This window comes from Salvelinus alpinus, chromosome 14 (genome assembly GCF_045679555.1).
Source record: "Salvelinus alpinus chromosome 14, SLU_Salpinus.1, whole genome shotgun sequence".
NCBI lineage: Eukaryota > Metazoa > Chordata > Actinopteri > Salmoniformes > Salmonidae > Salvelinus > Salvelinus alpinus.
This window is the reverse complement of record NC_092099.1, coordinates 11,373,666-11,392,979: the sequence shown is the minus strand read 5'-3', so window position 1 is coordinate 11,392,979 and position 19,314 is coordinate 11,373,666. Positions and strand designations below refer to the sequence as shown.

The 19,314-nt window shown below is 40.6% G+C and overlaps 2 protein-coding genes across 3 annotated transcripts; both read left to right on the top strand.

Moving 5' to 3' along the window:
• The first annotated feature begins 287 nt into the window (after positions 1-287).
• Positions 288-2,926, top strand: LOC139538414 (beta-crystallin A2-like). Its single transcript, XM_071340407.1, has 5 exons — positions 288-391; positions 683-869; positions 1,628-1,769; positions 2,014-2,156; positions 2,404-2,926. Exons 2-5 carry the CDS (start codon positions 712-714, stop codon positions 2,549-2,551), a joined length of 591 nt encoding a protein of 196 aa, XP_071196508.1. The 5' UTR covers positions 288-391; positions 683-711; the 3' UTR covers positions 2,552-2,926.
• Positions 2,927-5,340: 2,414 nt separating this feature from the next.
• LOC139538413 (protein FEV) lies at positions 5,341-9,944 on the top strand. 2 transcript variants are annotated; one of them, XM_071340406.1, is made up of 3 exons: positions 5,341-6,838; positions 7,320-7,391; positions 7,888-9,944. In XM_071340406.1, the coding sequence occupies exons 1-3, from the start codon at positions 6,790-6,792 to the stop codon at positions 8,424-8,426; spliced, it is 660 nt and encodes a 219-aa protein (XP_071196507.1). In that variant the 5' UTR covers positions 5,341-6,789; the 3' UTR covers positions 8,427-9,944. The 2 variants fall into 2 exon arrangements, with proteins under 2 accessions (XP_071196507.1, XP_071196504.1); XM_071340403.1 differs by having other exon boundaries at positions 5,341-6,850.
• The last annotated feature ends 9,370 nt before the right edge of the window (positions 9,945-19,314 follow it).

The following is a 19,314-nucleotide window of genomic DNA, read 5'->3' as shown; positions in this document are numbered from 1 at the left end:
GCCATGTTGGGTGCTGTGCAGTGGCATGGGTAGAGGCAACCATACATTGGTGCCCTTGTACCCACCTCTGGGGTTAATCTCCAAGAATGCTGCCATTATACCCAATTTCCAATCAAACTGTCGTGTCAGTGTGTTGCTATTGTGGCCGGTTCATCAGGCAGGCACAGGCTCTGGGTGCAATTTTGATGAGTCAGTGGATCTAAGCTTCCCACAATGGGCCTCTGGAGCCTCCACAATGGTGTGGACTAATGCACGCTTTCAGCCTGCCGCTGCTGAGTATGCAAGGCTTGTGCGGAAGCGGCAGTAAACGAGGGGCTTGGTAGTATAAAAACAGAAGTGGGGGCCTAGGACTCGACATTGTTACACTGGATCTGTTCCACCTCAGTACTCTGTAAGTATTCACACAACCTAGGTAGAACGTGAACATCTTATTCCTGTGCATCGGCGTACCAACCAGTGGGATTGATTACATCCAATATGGGAGATATATATTTGTATCTGATATTTCCCCAGTGCAAACTGAGAGCTCAACTCATTCAACATGGGTTGTCTGGTGCTTCGCACCTTGCTGAGGAATCAATGTTCACTTTCATGTATAGCTAGCTACCAGGGAACCCAGAGTGAAGCTCTCCGTTTTAGCCTAGTTTCCTCATCTCTGGTCTTCCTTGTCCCCCTTTGGTAGAGAGCAACCTCACGGTGGAAATAGCAACCATGAACACTCAGCAGATGGAGCAGATGGGCCAGTTCAAGATCACTGTCTGGGAGGAGGAGAACTTCCAGGGCAAGCGTTGCGAGTTCCTGCTGGAGTGTCAGAACATCATGGAGAGGGGATTCCAAAAGATCCGCTCCATCAAGGTCGAGAATGGACCGTAAGTCTCTCTTTGGATGTCTACACCAGCCTAACACAGAGGACCTGTACTACATTACTGGTAGAGTAGTAATGTAGTATTACTGTATTAGATCCACGATGTTGTTTGGTCAATCAATGGTTTTGAGGATTTTTAGCTCATATGTTGTGTTTGAGTAGAAAGGGAGAAATATGGTCATTGTAACATTCCTTTCTAGCCTTAGTTCCTCTCAGAAGCTAATGTATACTTGAATATTCTATTCTACATTGCAGTTGTACTGTACTGTTGTGAGCCTGCCATCAGTTGATAAGCAAAGCTTGGTATGGCAATGCTACGTTTCGTTATCATTATCATGTCCACTCAACACTTGATAGCCTGATTTGGGCAATCTGTGTGCAATATAGTTTATGTATCATTTTTACATTGTTTGGACCAAATGTTATAGCTGAACGCAATACATGAGATAGTCGCTTTGTGCGCGTTATTAACCTTAAATGTAGCTCGTTGTTTTGTTTCTGCCAGTCAGTCAAAGTAGGCTACTGTTGTAATCTCCATTGAGTCCCAGCTGCCTGCCTTGTGGTCTGTTCAAGCGGCTGACTGGCGATCTGATAATGGTCCAAAGGCGCAGCATGTGGTGTTTGCTTTGGCCCTTTGTCCTGTAATCAACACAGCGCTCTGTGCCATGGGGCGTTGCACTTCTGTTAACTAACCTGACACTCTATTTTCTCTCTTTCTCTCTTTCTCTCTCATTCCCTCTTTCTCCCCTGCCTGTCGTTTAGCTGGGTGGGTTTTGAGTACCCTGAGTTCCAGGGACAGCAGTTCATCCTTGAGAAGGGAGACTACCCCCGTTACGAGGCTTGGAGCGGAAACAGCAGTTACAGAACCGAGCATATGCTTTCCTTCAGACCTATTAAGTGTGCTGTAAGTTCCTCCCACACAAATGAAATTTCAAGGATAAAGAAAAGCACCCATCTGAAGCATATTTAATAAAATGTATGTTTTATTAAAGGTTAATATATTCACATATGATGCGTGTGTTTATATTGTATCATAGTACCATCATACCACAATTCTCAAATCCATCTGTTTTGGATTTTTCCCAAATCTCTGAAATATGATGAGGCCATATGAAAACTAATCAAGGCTCCTGCACCTCTATCAACAGAACCACAGTGACAGCAAGGTGACTCTGTACGAGTGTGAAGACTTCCAGGGGCGCAAGTTCGAGATGTGCGATGACTACCCCTCTCTACAGGCTATGGGCTGGTGCAGCAAGGAGGTTCCCTCAATTAAAGTCAACTCCGGAGCGTAAGTCTTTTCTTATTTCTGTAACCTATATATGCTTTCGTTACAAACACTCTAGGCTCTGATACGTAAACTACATTGACAAAGACATAATCACCCATTACTTTCCAAGACGATTGGTTTTGTACATTTCACAACAGCTTAGGACTGCATCCGGTCACATATCACCTAGATAGCAGCCTCATATATTTTGTGTGATAGAGTCCCATTAGAATGATCAAGTGAATAACATGTGCCCTTCTCTTCACAGCTGGGTGGCCTATCAGTTCCCCGGTTACCGTGGCTACCAGTACATCCTGGAGAGAGACAGACACCAGGGAGAGTACAGACACTACAATGAGTACAGCACCCAGGCTCACACCAACCAGGTCCAGTCTATCCGCAGAATCCAGCACTAAGTCCACCCGACACTATCCTCCAGCGGCCACCATGTACTGACCATGCCATGTATTAAAATAGGCAATAAAGACTTTATTCAAACTACGGAAACAGAGTGCTTGTGGCAATTCCTTGCTTTAAAAAAAAACCGCACTCTTGATCAGGTCATATAGCTAGCTATCTATCTGTTTAAAGGCCCGTGGTAGAGTCTTAAGAACCCATTGCCACAGCCGCTAGCTGTATACTCCAACACAAGTGAATCACATAGGCATTTCATGATATGACAAATACATCAATACATAAACCAGGGTAAATACCACCTTTCTGTTAGGATAGGATGTATATTGTTCTTGTCAGATTGTATCTTATTTCCAATAAATAAAAGCAAGAGATCACTATTGTTTCCACCATTTGTTATTGCAATGTTGTGTTTTGTAGTAGCCTACCATGAAGCCTATACAGAAAAAGAGGGGTTGGGGGCTAAACTGGGGCGTCAAAGGATCACCTTTCTTTTACCGTGACAACAATCAAAAGAGCCATAAAATTGAACCAAATGAAATCGACAATATATGCCACATACATGCCCCTGGAGGCAATGGATCGACCCCCAGTTACGACACTCACTTTCTCTGCTATATCCCTCTCTGCCCTAAAGGTAGGCTATCAATAAAACGTGAAAATACTTTCAAATATGTTTTTAAAAAAGAACAAAGAAATAAACAAAATGTTTCTGTGCTTGTGCCTTGAAATAACATACACTACATGCCCAAAAGTATATAGACACCCCTTCAAATGAGTGGATTCGGGTATTTCAGCCTCACCCATTGCTGACAGGTGTATAAAATCGAGCACACAGCCATACAATCTCCATAGACAAACACAGGCAGTAGAATGGCCCATACTAAAGCGCTCAGTGACTTTCAACGTGGCACCGTCAAAGGATGCCACCTTTCCAACAAGTCAGTTCGTCAAATTTCTGCCCTGCTAGAGCTGCCCCGGCTAACTGTAAGTGCTGTTAATGTGAAGTGCAAACATGTAGGAGCAACAACGGCTTGTGTGGTAGGCAGATTCCAGAAGACCGCTACCTTCCCCAATGCATAGTGCCAACTGTAAAGTTTGGTGAAGGAGGAATAATGGTCTGGGGCAGTTTTTCATGGTTTGGGCTAGGCCCCTTAGTTCCAGTAAAGGGAAATCATAACGCTATAGCATACAACAACAGTCTAGACGATTCTGTGCTTCCAACTTTGTGGCAACAATTTGGGGAAGACCCTTTCCTGTTTCAGCATCACAATACCCCTGTGCACACAGCAAGGTCCATACAAAAATGGTTTGCCTAGATCGGTGTGGAAGAACTTGACTGGCCTGCACAGAGCCCTGACCTCAACCCCACCGAACACCTTTGGGATGAATTGGAACGCAGACTGCGAGCCAGGCCTAATTACCCAACATCAGTGCCCGACCTCACTAATGCTCTTGTGGCTGAATGGGAGCAAGTCCCCGCAGCTATTTTCCAACTTCTAGTGGAAAGACTTCCCAGAAGAGTGGAGGCTGTTATAGCAGCAAAGGGGGAACCAACTCCATATTAATGCCCATGATTTTGAAATGAGATGTTCGACGAGCAGAAGTCCACATACTGTTGGCAACGTAGTGTATGTTTCACTCAAAAACCATCGTATGAATGAATGAAGGCAGAAGGCTCTTAATCTGAAATGAAGTAGGCTTCTCTCCAAACCTGGCCCAAGAGGCACTAACATGCAGCCAGACAATGTGAGTTGTCCAAGGTGCTGACCACTGCAGCCATGACAAACTCATTTAAGACCAAATAAACTATTTAAATTGGGGGATAGCCCCACTATGTAGGGTCAGGCTATCGTTGAGACTGCCACACCTTTGCCAAGTTGTGTATAATATATGCATGTTTTCTTGAACCGGATTACGTTTTAAATCACACTTGCCACATCCTTATTGAATGTTTGTTTGCTGTGTCGTCTGACAGTTCAGGTCCAGTACATTCAATTCCGCGTCAGCCTACACACCCAGAGACTTGCTCATGAACCGCAGACCGGTAAAAGACACAGGCCCACACCCAGTCCAGGATCTTTTAATAAATGTTCAACTATACACACCTTTCCCAAATACACATTTCTATCCCGACTGATTAAAACGGCCGCACAGTGCAGAGGAGCTTGGCAGTCGTTTCGGATGGTGGGGGAATAGGTTAGGCCAGTGTTGCTTGTGTTTCAATCCCGAAAAACTGGTAAGTCCAACGATGAGTAAGAGAAGATATAAATAGTTTTTAGGTAGCCTAGCACTCTCTTTGCCTGTGAACGAGTTGGTAATTATTTTAAATGCAGGAGGCACTGCACTTGTCTTGGCTTCTCATCATCGATTTACTGTGCGCACATAGGAATGGTCTCATTTTGTAATCAGATGTATACAATTATATATGTATTTCTGTGGGATTGCTTTACAGTCAATAGACTTTATGTAAAGTGTTATTTAAGGGTGGAATCCTAATTTGAGATTCGTGCATAACTACCACCACTGACAATATGATTTATGCGCACAGGTGTCAAATTATGATTCGACCTGAAGTGTTTTAGAGCTTATCGTTTGTTTGAATTGACAAATATTTATTTGAAACTATAAGGACACTATAAGGACATCAAAACTGAAACTATAACTTGGAACACACCAGAATGGGCCAAAAATATTTCATTCAAACCTTTCGAAAATTATCTAGCATTCGAGGCTTGTTTTAAGTTGCCTGCGACCTGTTTAAAGACTCAGGCAGCTAAAGCAAGTCTGGGACGCCAGACACAACTCTTCTGAGAGCAGCAGCAGCGGAACGCGTGGAGGGAGAGGCGTGGTGGGGACGTGGAATATAATCGCCTACTTCATGAGTCATATAATAGCCTCGTTTAGCAGTCACATACATACTCTCTGGTCTCATATCGTTTGCTCCTGTTATCTTTGCCCCGGACAACTATTAGCTGTCATAACACATTTTCGTGAAAATATTACATTTGCATCAACGCATGTTGATTTACAAGAAATTGAATATGTTATGTTGATTATGTGCATTTAATTATTGTCCTGTGTTGTGATTAGAAATAGGTACTATTAAGTTGGTAAAAGTAGCATAAAACGTCTACAAAATCTACAATTTGCTGTACATTTTGCATGTCCATGGCATATGACAGCTAATAAAGTGTTTGCCTTAAATACTGTTTGGCTGTCATTCCCTTTTTATTACACTTACTCACTGAATATTTTCACAGCTGATCTCATTAATGTTATCTACCCACAGTGTATTATTCTTCATATTCCTTAGGCTAGGACTAGGCCACTTTTATATGGATACAGTTATTGTATTTCAAGGAAAATCTTAATAAAGAGAATGCATTATTATTTTAATAATAATAATTATTATTTCTTATTATTATACCGAGCCTCTGTATTATTAGGCCTATTATGATCATGATCATGTGTATGGTTCTGAGTATGATTAGGATTCCTTTTATTATTATTATTAGGCCTATTGTTGTTATTATTATTTTTAGGCCTATTGTTGTTATTGATATGCTATTATTAGGCTAATGGGCTTTTGTGGATCATGGATGGGGTCTTGTGAGGTAGCTTGGACGCTCGTCCTCGCAGGATTGCTTTTGATTAATAGACAATTGTTCTCTCGTGGCTTTACATCGATAAACATAATTTAAGATATTGTTTTAGATTTAGCCTCATTTCACTCCGATTGCATATAGCCTTATACCTATAAACATAAGGTCGGTGATACATTTTTCTTGTTTTCCCAGGTGCATTGAGGCGTGTTTTTAAGGTCAATATTATTTTCATACATGAAATAGGCCTCTGTGTTTGCAAAGAGGTAAAGAGGCGGAAAAGAGAGGGGATCTGAACTGGTTTTCCATGTCAAACACTTCAATTCTCCATAGAAACTCTGATCTTAACGCGGAAACTTTATTAAACCCTGATGGTGGATTGATAAGACCGAATTTCTCTCGGATCTTTTTATTGTGGAGACCGGGGAGAGATGACAGAGGCAAATTGCTCTTTTAATTAAAGCAATGCACCAGAGGAAATTGCTGTCTGAATATTGTCTCAGAGATGGGGTTTGTGACAGTTGCCTGGAAACTTCAATCTGTCCCACATTTATTCCAGATCACAGTTAGGAGATAAAGTTTAATAAAAATCTTTGCCCGAATGAAATCCAACCCTTTCTTGAACAACAGCTACAATGAGACAGAACTGCGGAGGAAACCTTATGTTTAACATGTATCTCTCAGGTTCGTGCTTTTGTACGTGACATTTGATATATTATTTCTTTATGGGCTATTCAGATGAGGGAAATCGTCTTTATTCCTTGGGTAGTGATTCTGCTTCTAGCTAGCGATTGCTCTGCCTTTTCAATCTGTAACCCGTCTCCTCTTTTGTCGGAAATCGGATATCCTCTTTCCTGAACGCGTTTCCTGGCTTCAGCCGTAAAGCTTGGAGGAAGAAACCACAAATATTAGAAAACCGAGCATTAGTTAGAGACTAGATTATAAAATGAAACCATAGCGTTTAAAGGCTTTTTATAATATTTTCAATCTGAAGATAGCTATTTCAACGTGGAACAAGGATTTAGTTTACAGAATTTTCTAATGTTTTATTGTATTTTAACATAATTTTGCAATCAATACTTATTTTACATTAATATATGCTATATTTTCTAATAATATTGGTTTAATAACATATTTATTTGTGTTAATGACCGGACTATTGCAGATCCAACAGAAAATCTGTTGAAAGAAAGCAAAGGTGCATCCTGGAGTCCCATAAACACAGGAGTGCAAAAAGGTAAGAAATTGTTTAATTTGTATTTATTATATGCATCCCAACCCAGCATTATAGGCATTCAGAGCATTTTTATGAATTAATATAAGCTTTACCTTTTAATAATTGTAATAATCTACCGTCCATAGAAGCACTGCCATCGATTTGATTAGAGATAATTAATCACATGAAAGAAAATGATAACCCGATTAAAAAAGGGTTCTACAAGAGTGGACAATAAATACGTCATTGGGTTTTTTGTGAATTAGGCACAATTTTTTGGACAAATATTTTTCTTTCGTGCTTTTATAATTGTAAGACATAGACATTGAGGAAATTTAACCAAATTGTTGTCCCAACTACTGATTGGTTATCGACATGTTTATTTGATGCGTAATTGGCCACTTATTTTGGAAATCAAGTTAAATACATTTTTTAAATAGCCTATCAAAGGATGAATGCTTATTTTGCTGTATTGTCACCGTCACAAATGTGTACTATTATGTGTTATTTTGAATAGGCAGTGGACAGATTCAGCTATGGCAGTTTCTCCTCGAGCTCCTGTCAGACAGCGCCAACATGTCCTGCATCGCCTGGGAAGGGACGAATGGAGAATTCAAGCTAATTGAACCAGATGAGGTGGCACGGCGATGGGGCGAGCGCAAAAGCAAGCCCAACATGAACTACGACAAACTCAGCCGCGCATTGCGCTACTACTATGACAAAAACATAATGACAAAGGTCCATGGGAAGCGATATGCTTACAAGTTCGACTTTCACGGGTTGGCTCAGGTTTGTCAACCCTCATCAACAGAGCAAGCTCTTTATAAATTCCAGAGTAATTTTGCCCCCATTCCCTTTTCAGGGATTTCAAAGCTAAACCTGGTTGGTCCAGGCGTCGGTTCGTCTGGATTCTCTTATTGGCCGGGGTCGCCACCGACTCTCTACCACAGTCACAACCTCCAACCCCCGGGTCCGTTTGGTTCTGTGTCTGCCTCGCACATCAGCTGCGTCAACAACATCAACAACCTGAATAATATCAATAACCACTACAATTGACTCCTATTAACTCTACCAATAATGTTGTTTAAAAAGGCCTAATCATAATTCACAATGGTAGCTGAAGGCGCGCCTTTTAAAACTAGGCCTCTGAATTATGAATTTCCCTGAATTATGAATTATGAAAAATCCTACATTAATGGGCCTATGGGAAAATCATGAAACATTTATGGAAAGTTTAACATTTAATCACATGCTTTTAATTTTTTTATTTTTTAGATATGAAGCCTATATCAAACAAAATCTAGATTAAGAACCATTTTCTTGCCTATTTTTCTCTTGTTGATAAGACATTACGAAAACGTTCTCGAACGTTGCAGATAGAAATACTACAAATAGACCCGACGTAATTTCCTTATTCTACATGTCAGAGACGCATGTTTTCGCTACCTGGACATTGCAAAACGTTGCGTCTTGCTGAACGCATCCCTGGTGTCTGCAAGAGATTGTCTGGCTTCTAGCGCCACCAGGTGGATATTAATTGGGCATATAAATACTGATTTGATCTCAAATAAGCTTGCAGTGTACTTTTCAAAGTAGAGATATTACTGCGACTCTAAAAACATTATGGAGATAAAGATATATCGTCAATTTAAATAGCCTTCGTTATGTAGATGTAGCCTACACAGGCAGTTTACAATGCAGTGCAGGTGTCTATTAGTTACGACAACAAAAGGGTTTGCCTTTTCGTTTTCATACGTTTCCCGTATAGCCTATTTTCACATTTGACACACAGATTCGACATTTTTATGCACGGAAATAAATACATAGATTGTTAGATTAACACTTAAAACCTCTTGGAAATTATCTTTGAAATTGTAGGCACATTTTTCCAAAAAGCTATATCCACCAATTTTTCACATTTGTGTTTTTCATCAGAAATGATTGCTTATGGGTACGTTAATTTATGTGTAAAATATTACTGTTCTCAGATTTTCTTGTCTATGATTATTATACTTTTTTTGCTAAATGTTATACATCCATTGTTCATATCCTGTAAAATATAAAATGTAGGCTAATTGTTTTACATACAGATCTCATATTACTGTATGAAAAAAAGTTGATTTAAAAAATATGTATATTGTGTTCTAAATGTATCATTTGTACATTTATTTATATATTTTTTTGTTACTTGTTACATTTGACTCTGTAAAACATAGCAGTACTACCTATTTCTCTGAGAGTGTGGCGCATATGTAGCATTTTGAAAAACACGTAATTATTTGTCTCTATGAAATGAAACCATCAAGTGATAGATTTTAAACAAATACATATCTGTCATCGAACAACCCCATGCCATGATTAGATAGTGAAAAAACCCACTAACCTCTTTAATAATTTGTTTAAACAATAAAAGCTAATTTACCAACATTTCTGAAAATGGGTAGGTCTATATAACATTTTGAATTAAACTCTTCAAATGTACCTATTCCATTACATCTTATTCGTGCTCTTGGTGTTAGCCTACTGTAGCCTATAAAATGAACATGTTATTGAATAAATCGAGTGTCATTTGTACAGTGGTTGATTGTCATTTGTTAAGGTTTAGGCATGCATGCTATTAGGCCTATTGTAGCCTAGATTTGTGACATTTTGTGAATTTAGCATGTTATTTTACATGCATTTTATTTTTGCAGAATTATCACAGAATGTATGAAAATGTGCATAAGACCATCATTATCCTCATTAGAATTTGCAGATGATTTTTCCAAGGGCGCAACACATCTTTCACTCTCAGCTTGGTTGATGATCTTATGGTGCCGTATAATTAGGCCTACATTATTTTAAGCCACACAGGGGCGCGGCGTCATACTGTTTCCATTACATTTCTATAACATTTAAATGATCTACATTTAAAAACATGACCCACTGTTCCATGTGCTATTCTGTTTTGAGGGAGAAACGTTTTGTGTTACTTTAAATCTAGACAAAAATGAAGTAGGGCTATTTCAAAATATGTTTTCACCTTCATTGCTGTGGATCAGGTCATTGGACACATTTACAGTGCCTTCAGAAAGCATTCACACCCCTTGATTTTTCCACATTTTGTTTTGTTACAAATTAGGATTATGATGGATTCAATTGTCATTTTTTTTGTCAAAAAACAACACAAAATACTCTGTAATGTTAAAAAAATTACGAAAAAAACCCACTAATACTGTATGTCTTGATTAGATAAGTATTCAACCCTCTGAGTTAATACATGTTAGAATCATATTTGGCAGTTGTGAGTCTCTCTGGGCAAGTCTCTAAGAGCTTTCCTCACCTGGATTGCATAACATTTGCCCATTATTCTTTTCAAAATCCTTCAAGCTCTGTCAAATTGGTTGTTGATCATTGCTAGACAACCATTTTCAGGTCTTGCTATAGATTTTCAAGCAGATTTAAGTCAAAACTGTAACACGGCCAGTAAGGAAAATTCACTGTCTTCATGGTAATCAACTCCTGTCTAGATTTGGCCTTGTGTTTTAGGTTATTGTCCTGCTGAAAGCTGAATCTCCCAGTGTCTGGTAGAAAGCAGACTGAACCAGATTTTCCTCTAGGATTTTGCTTGTGCTTAGATTCATTCTATTTCTTTTTTATGCCGAAAAACTCCCCAGTCCTTAACGATTACAAGCATACCTATAACATGATACAGCCACTATTATGTTTGGTACTCAGTAATGTGTTATATAGGATTTGCCCCAAACATATCACTTTGTATTCAGGACAAAAAGTTAATTGCTTTGCCACATTATTTTGCAGTATTACTTTAGTGTCTTGTTGCAAACAGGATGCCTGTTTTGGAATATTTTTATTCTGTACAGGCTCCATTCTTTTCACTCTGTCATTTAGGTTATTATTGTGGAGTAACTACATTATATTGATGGTATGGGTCTACATGCCTTCCATTTCAGATTGCTTGTATCTGGTAAAGAATTACTTCACATAAGCTCGTACGTAACCTAAACCTACATCTAGACATGCAGTGCTGTCATGCAAGTGGTTTGAGATCCAGAGAAACAACTATTCACTCGTTGTCTGTGGAGCCAATTTGAAGTCATAGATGGAGAATGCCTCCTGCATGGTTGCATATTATGAGGAGGCTGATAAGAACACGGCATTGTATGTGTGTGTGACCTGCATATCAATAGAGCCACCAGGGACCCTTTCCTCTATTGATGTCAGGCAGGCAGTGCTCGAAACACCAGACACATTTGAAATACCCTGTCTCCTTTCCCTCTGTCTGCACATTGCCAGACCAACAGAGGGCAAGGCATGATCTCAGTTTCTCTCTATTCTTGTTCTCACACTATAGAACACTTAAAGGAAATGTCCCTATAACAATGACATTCACTTTCAAAAGATTAAAAGAGGAGAACAAGCAAGATATGTATACCGATCAAAACTGTTTAAAGCTATGCTTAAAACCTACAATATTTTGTAATAGACGGTACCAGTCAAAAGTTTGGATACACCTACTCATTCCAGGATTTTTCTTTATTTAGATTCTTCAAAGTAGCCACCCTTTGCCTTGAGGACATCTTTGCACACTCTTGGCATTCTCTCAACCAGCTTCAAGAGGTAGTCACCTGGAAAGAAAATCAGTTGTGTTGTGACAAGGTAGGGGTTGTATACAGAAGATAGCCTTATTTGATAAAAGACCAAGTCCATATTATGGCAATAACTGCTCAAATAAGCTGTCAAGACTTCCGCCGAAGTTGGTTCCTCCCCTTGTTCGGGCAGCGTTCGGCGTCTCCGGTCTTCTAGCCATCATTGATCCACTTTTCATTTTCCATTTGTTTTGTCTTGTCTTCCCACACACCTGGTTTCAATTCCATCATTACATGTTGTGTTTTTAACCTTCTGTTCCCCCCATGTCCTTGTCCGAAATTGTTTATTGTAAGTGCTTGTGCACGTTATGTCTGGTGTGTGATGGGTTTTGTACCCATTTATTGATTGTTCTGTTTTCCGGTGTTTTTTATTATTAAACTTTGGAAATACAGTTTTTGCTCTCCTGCGCCAGACTTCTCTGTCGCCAGTACACACCCCTTACATAAGCAAAGATACATTACAGTCTATCATTACTTTTAGACAGGTCAGTCAATCTGGAAAATTTCTATAACTTTGAAAGTTTCTTCAAGTGCAGGCGCAAAAACCATCAAGCGCTATGATGAAACTGGCGCTCATGAGGACCGCTACAGGAAAGGAAGACCCAGAGTTACCTCTGCTGCAGAGGATAAGTTCATTAGAGTTACCAGCCTCAGAAATTGCAGCCCAAATAAATGAGTCACAGAGTTCAAGTAACAGACTTGAAATTTGAGCAAGGGTTGCCTTCCAGAGAGACATCAGAGATTGTAACATTCTCTGTTTCACGGAAACATGGCTCTCTTGGGATATGCTGTCGGAATCGTTCAGCCACCAGGCTGAATTTGAGAACAAGTCTACCTAAATTCTTCCAGCATATTGATTGCTCTACGTGCATGCTCAATACCCTCGACCACTGCTACTCTAACTTCCGCAATGTATACAAAGCCTTCCCCCGCCCTCCCTTCGGCAAATCTGACCACGACGCAATCTTCCTCCTCCCCTCTCATAGGCAGAAACTCAAACATGATGTACCAGTGACGAGAACCATTCATCGCTGGTCCGACCAATCGGAAGCCACGCTTCAAGATTGTTTTGATCACGCGGACTGGAATATGTTCCGGTCAGCCTCAGAGAACAACATCAACCTATACGCTGACTCTGTGAGTGCGTTTATAAAGAAGTGCATTGGAGATGTTGTACCCACTGTGACTATTAAAACCTACCCTAACCCGAAACTGTGGATGGATGGCGGCATTCACGCAAAACTGAAAGCGGGATCACCGCATTTAACCATAGAAAGAGGTCTGGGAATATGTCTGAATATAAACAGTGTAGCTATTCCCTCCACAAGACAATCAAACAAGCAAAATGCCAGTACAGGGTCATGGTGGAGTCGCAATTCAATGGCTCAGACATGAGACGTATGTGGCAGGGTCTACAGGAAATCATGGACTACAAAAATAAATCCAGTCACGTCACGGACACCAATGTCACGTTTCCAGACAAACTAAAAACCTTCTTTGCCCGATTTGAGGATAATACAGTGCCACGGTCGCGGCCCGCTAACAAGGACTGCGCCCCTCCCCCCCTCTCCTTCTCCGTGGCTGATGTAAAACAGTTAAACGTGTCAACCCTCCCAAGGCTGCTGGCCCAGACAGCATCCCTAGCCATATCCTCAAAGCATGTGCAGGCCAGCTGGCTGGTGTGTTTAAGGACATATTCAATCACTCCCTATCCCAGTCTGTTGTCCCCACATGCTTCAAGATGGCTGCCATTGTTCCTGTACCCAAAAAGGCAAAGATAACTGAACTAAATGACTACCGCCCGTAGCACTCACTGTCACTGTCATCATGAAGTGCTTTGAGAGACTAGTCAAGGATCATATCACCTCCACCTTACCGGTCACCCTAGACCCACTTCAGTTTGCATACTGCCCCAACAGGTCCACAGACGACACAATCGCCATCACACTGCACACTGCCCTATCCCATCTGGACAAAATAATTAGTTATGTAAGAATGCTGTTCATTGACTACAGCTCAGCATTCAACACCGTAGTACCCTACAAGCTCATCATCAAGCTGGAGGCCCTGGGTCTCAACCCCGCCCTGTACAATTGGGTCCTGGACTTTCTGACGGGCCGCCCCCAGGTGGTGAAGGTAGGAAACAACATCTCCACTTCGCTGACCCTCAATACTGGGGCCCCACAAGGGTGCGTGCTCAGCCCCCTCTTGTACTCCTTGTTCACCCACGACTACGTGGCCATGCACACCTCCAACTCAACAGTAGTGGGCTTGATTACCAACAACGACGAGACAGCCTACAGGAGGAGGTGAGGGCACTCAGAGTGTGGTGTCAGGAAAACAACCTCTCACTCAACGTCAACAAAACAAAGGAGATGATCGTGGACTTCAGGAAACAGCAGAGGGAGCACCCCCCTATCCACATCGAAGGGACAGCAGTGGAGAAGGTGAAAAGTTTTAAGTTCCTCGGCGTACACATCACAGACAAACTAAAATGGTCCACTCACACAGACAGTGTGGTGAAGAAGTCAGGACTCTTCAAAGTCAGGAGGCTGAAGAAATTTGGCTTGTCACCCAAAACCCTGAAAAACTTTTACAGATGCGCAATCGAGAGCATCCTGTCGGGCTGTATCACAGCCTGGTACGACAACTGCACTGCCCTCAACCACAAGGCTCTCCAGAGGGTGGTGCGGTCTGCACAACGCATCACTGGGGGCAAACTACCTGCCCTCCATGACACCTACAGCACCAGATGTCACAGGAAGGCCAAAAAGATCATCAAGGACATCAACCACCCGAGCCACTGCCTGTTCACACCGCTACCATCCAGAAGGCGAGGTCAGTACAAGAGAGACTGAAAAACAGCTTCTATCTCAAGGCGATCAGACTGCTAAATAGTAATCACTAACTCAGAGAGGCTGCTGCCTACATTGAGACCCAATCACTGGCCACTTTAATAAATGGATCACTAGTCACTTTATACAATGCACTCTAAATAATGCCACTTTAATCATGTTTACATATCTTACATTACTCATATCACATGTATATACTATATTTTATACCATCTATTGCACCTTGCCTATGCCGCTCGGCCATCGCTCATCCATATACTTACCTGGACATGTTCTCATTCACCCCTTTAGATGTGTGTGTATTAGGTAGTTGTTGGGGAATTGTTGGATTACTTGTTAGATATTACTGCACTGTCGGAACTAGAAGCACAAGCATTTCGTTACACTCGCATTAACATCTGCTAACCATATGTATGTGACAAATAGACTTTGATCTGATTTGATCCCATTTGGTTTGCTCTTAGTGGGGTTATCTTTTTTTTCCCAACAGGACAATGACCCAACACACCTCCAGGCTGTGTAAGGGCTATTTGACCAAGAAGGAGAGTGATGGAATGTTGCATCAGATGACCTGGCCTCCGCAATCACCCGACCTCAACCCATTTGAGATGGTTTGGGATGAGTTGGACCACACAGTGAAGGAAAAGCAGCCAACAAATGCTCAGCATATGTGGGAACTCCTTCAATACTGTTGGAAAATCATTCCTCATGAAGCTGGTTGAGAGAATGCCAAGATTGTGCAAAGCTGTCATAAAGGCAAAGGGTGGTTACTTTGAAGAATCTAAAATCTATATTTGTTTAACAATGTAAAAAATAGTAAAATAAAGAAAAATCCTTTAGTATTAGTAGGTGTGTCCAAACGTTTGACTGGTACTGTGTATATGTTTAAATAACTGAATACAATACAATCGAGGTGAGGGCGTTGGAAATGTTTTTGCCAGTTAATCTGCTTCTGTTCTGTGGGTGGCACCGTGTGCTCTTTTTAAACGATGGGTCCCAATCGCTCAAAGGCCCTAGAAGCCAGGTGGACAGGGGAGGTCTTCCAGTCACTGGGACAACAACCCAACTTGGGTTGGGGGGAGGATTTAGCGGGTGGAATAGTGACAAACACTATTCAAACACTGGAATAGTGACAAACACTATTGGAGGTTTAGCAGTGCAAATATCATGGTACTGCTATATGGACACTCAATCATTATGGTACTCTTCAATGGTAAGTTTACAAACATATATTAAGATAAATAGAACGGAAAGTTTTATCTCATTATAGTATATGTTGAAATAAGTATAGCCAGTTATAATTCTAATGACTTAGTCGATAATAAGAAAAGACAATCAGTATTTACCTGGCTGAAAGAGAGGGAATATAATATCTATTGTTTACAGGATACTCATTCAACAATTTTAGATGAAGTTGTGTGGAAAAAGGACTGGGGGTGTCGAAATATACTTCTCCCATGGGCAAATAAACTCAAAAAGTGTGATGATATTAATTAACAATCATTTTGATCCGAATGTGCAAATTGTTCAAACAGATCCGCAAGGTAGATTAATTATTTTAAAAACACTATATATACAAAAGTATGGGAACACCCCTTCAAATTAGTGGATTTGGCTGTTTCATCCACACCCGTTGCTGACAGGTGTATAAAACCGAGCACACAGCCATGCGATCTCCATGGACAAACATTGGCAGTAGATTGGCTTTACTGAAGAGCTCAGTGACTTTCAACGTGGTACCGTTTTAGGATGGGAATTGGGAATTGTTTTCCCTGATCAGGGCTTACACAGCGTGAACGTGAAAGTACAGCAAACTAGAACAGGTATACAATGTGATCAATGTACTAAACAGAGATATTAGGTATTATCTTCATATACCTGCATTTCTTTTATCATTGCACAATATATTTATGTGACATTATCTCTGTCTATACCCTCTTAATTAACCAGAAATTACATTTTACATGAATGTTTTATTTCAGTCCCTTGTGACTTCACTAATGGACACACCAGTTCAACCCAAAGTGTCCCCCAAAGTTTAGAAATGGGCAATTGTTCTCCATTTCATGCAAATTTCATCCATTGACATCTTGGTAAAACTGTTCAAATAAATCAGATGGTCACTGAGTTGAGTACATCAGTACTTTGTGTGTGAGGAAGTGTTATCCCAGGGGTTAAGGGTCAGTGTTCTCTGACTGTTGTTTTGAAGTGATCGAGTCAGTAACTGACTAACTCTAACTCGCAGCCAGTGGGAGGTATTATTAAACCAATCCAAATGGGCTCAGTCACACACCACACCTACAAGCTCTATTATATAACTGCCTCAGATGAGGAGAGATTTTAAAACCCTGGAGCCATTTTATTGCACATTTCTGGAAATATGTGACTGCAAATCAAGGACTAGATAAAATTGAACCATTGGTATATTGTTCGGTGATACTTTATACAGTGAACGGCAACGCTTTTGTCTAGTCCTGACAGAGATAAGGAGCAGCCAGAAGAATACATGTGTTATTGGTTCTCCGTGGCTCTGTGGTCCTCTCTGGTTGAGTTGGCAGAGCATGGCGCTTGCAATGCAAGGTTGTGTGATTGATTCCTGCTGTGGCCAACCAAAAAATTTATTCATGCATGACTGTTAATTGCGTTGGATAAAAGTGTCTGCTAAATGGCATATATAACATGTCAGTAAGCAGTTTCATCAAGAAAGATGCCTCCTCCCTGTGTCCTTTGCTCTACTGTCATCTGTTACATAAACACATGTGATGGGATTCATTGTGGAAAGTCTGGCTAAACTGTTTTAAACGTCACCCGTAACAGACACTGTATTCCCTAGATTTGACACCAGCAAAGAATTGAGTTTTGATCATCCATAAGGTGCAATACAAGGACAGGGACACAGATAAATGTGTAGGTTTTTGAAATTCAGGGATCACTATTCTCGGTCAGTTGGTCATTCAATGTCGTACATTTTCAGCAGAGGGAGTCACCTTTCTCTCTCAATGGTAAACATGACTCTGTGTCCTCAGCTACCGTTCACAACTACGCGTTCTACCACCCACAGCGTGATCTTTTACCTCAACCCATTCACTGTAAACTGGGCTAAAGTGGATTAAGCTCAGTCAATATAGCTGCAGTTGAGTGGTGTCCTATACTGTAGCTAGTCGAGTTGACTGCAACTACATGCAGGATCAGGTATAATCTTGTTGAACAGATTAGGAGTGGCAGTTATGGTAAGTGAAAAGAATAGCCCACAATCCCTCATGTTCCTTGTTCCACTTTAGTTTCCATTTAGTTGAACTTTGCTTTTAAGTCATTCCTCTACCACAGTGGAACAATGACCAAATGATGGGCTTTCACTACAGTCAATACAACATTTAAGATAAATATAAATCAACATTAATACACCCATCTAAACATGACATGAATGATTTTACTATTCATAGACATGATGCTCAAGCACAGATATTTTGACCTTGTATTACATCATCGGAGTGAAAATGTTGCATTCTAGCATTTTTCGTCATTAATCTGGAGGCAACTCTGTAGAGTATCATAAAATCTGATTTTAAACCTAACCCTAACTCTAAACTTAACCACACTTCTAACCCTAATGCTTAACACTAACCTTAAATTACATTTGTACAATACAGCCATTTTTGACTTGCAGCTGGCATATCTAAGGGGAAACTTGCGAAAATGTTACAGGTGTCAATGGCTTGTCTGAAATAATCCCAGATTAGAAGGGGTGTATTTGAAGCAATGACTGGTCAGCTTGTCTGATTCTGTCTCAGTGTAAAGATGTAGGATCTTAATTTCGATCACTCTTTTGTTGATGAGAATTGCAAACTTGTAGTGTATTTGAGTTTTAAAAAGGCTTCTAAAGTTTGTAAATTCCACTTTGAAAATTCAGACCTAATTTGCTCTAATGAAAATTGTACCAACCCCTACAAAAAATGTCAGTTAATTATAATCCACATAATAATTCACATTTCCTGATGCTGCAGTATTATTTTCCTGCTGTATCAAACTGGCTCAAATTAAGATCCTACATCTCTATGTAATAGAGATCTAAAGAGCAGCTAACTTTGTCCAACAACAGGGTTGTAGAGAACGACAGTATTGTAGAGAACGACAGTGTTGTAGAGAACGACAGTGTTGTAGAGAACGACAGTATTGTAGAGAACGACAGTGTTGTAGAGAACGACATTGTTGTAGAGAACGACAGTGTTGTAGAGAACGACAGTGTTGTAGAGAACGACAGTGTTGTAGAGAACGACATTGTTGTAGAGAACGACATTGTTGTAGAGAACGACAGTGTTGTAGAGAACGACAGTGTTGTAGAGAACGACAGTATTGCAGAGAACTACAGTATTGCAGAGAACGACAGTGTTGTAGAGAACGACAGTATTGAAGAGAACGACCGTATTGTAGAGAACGACA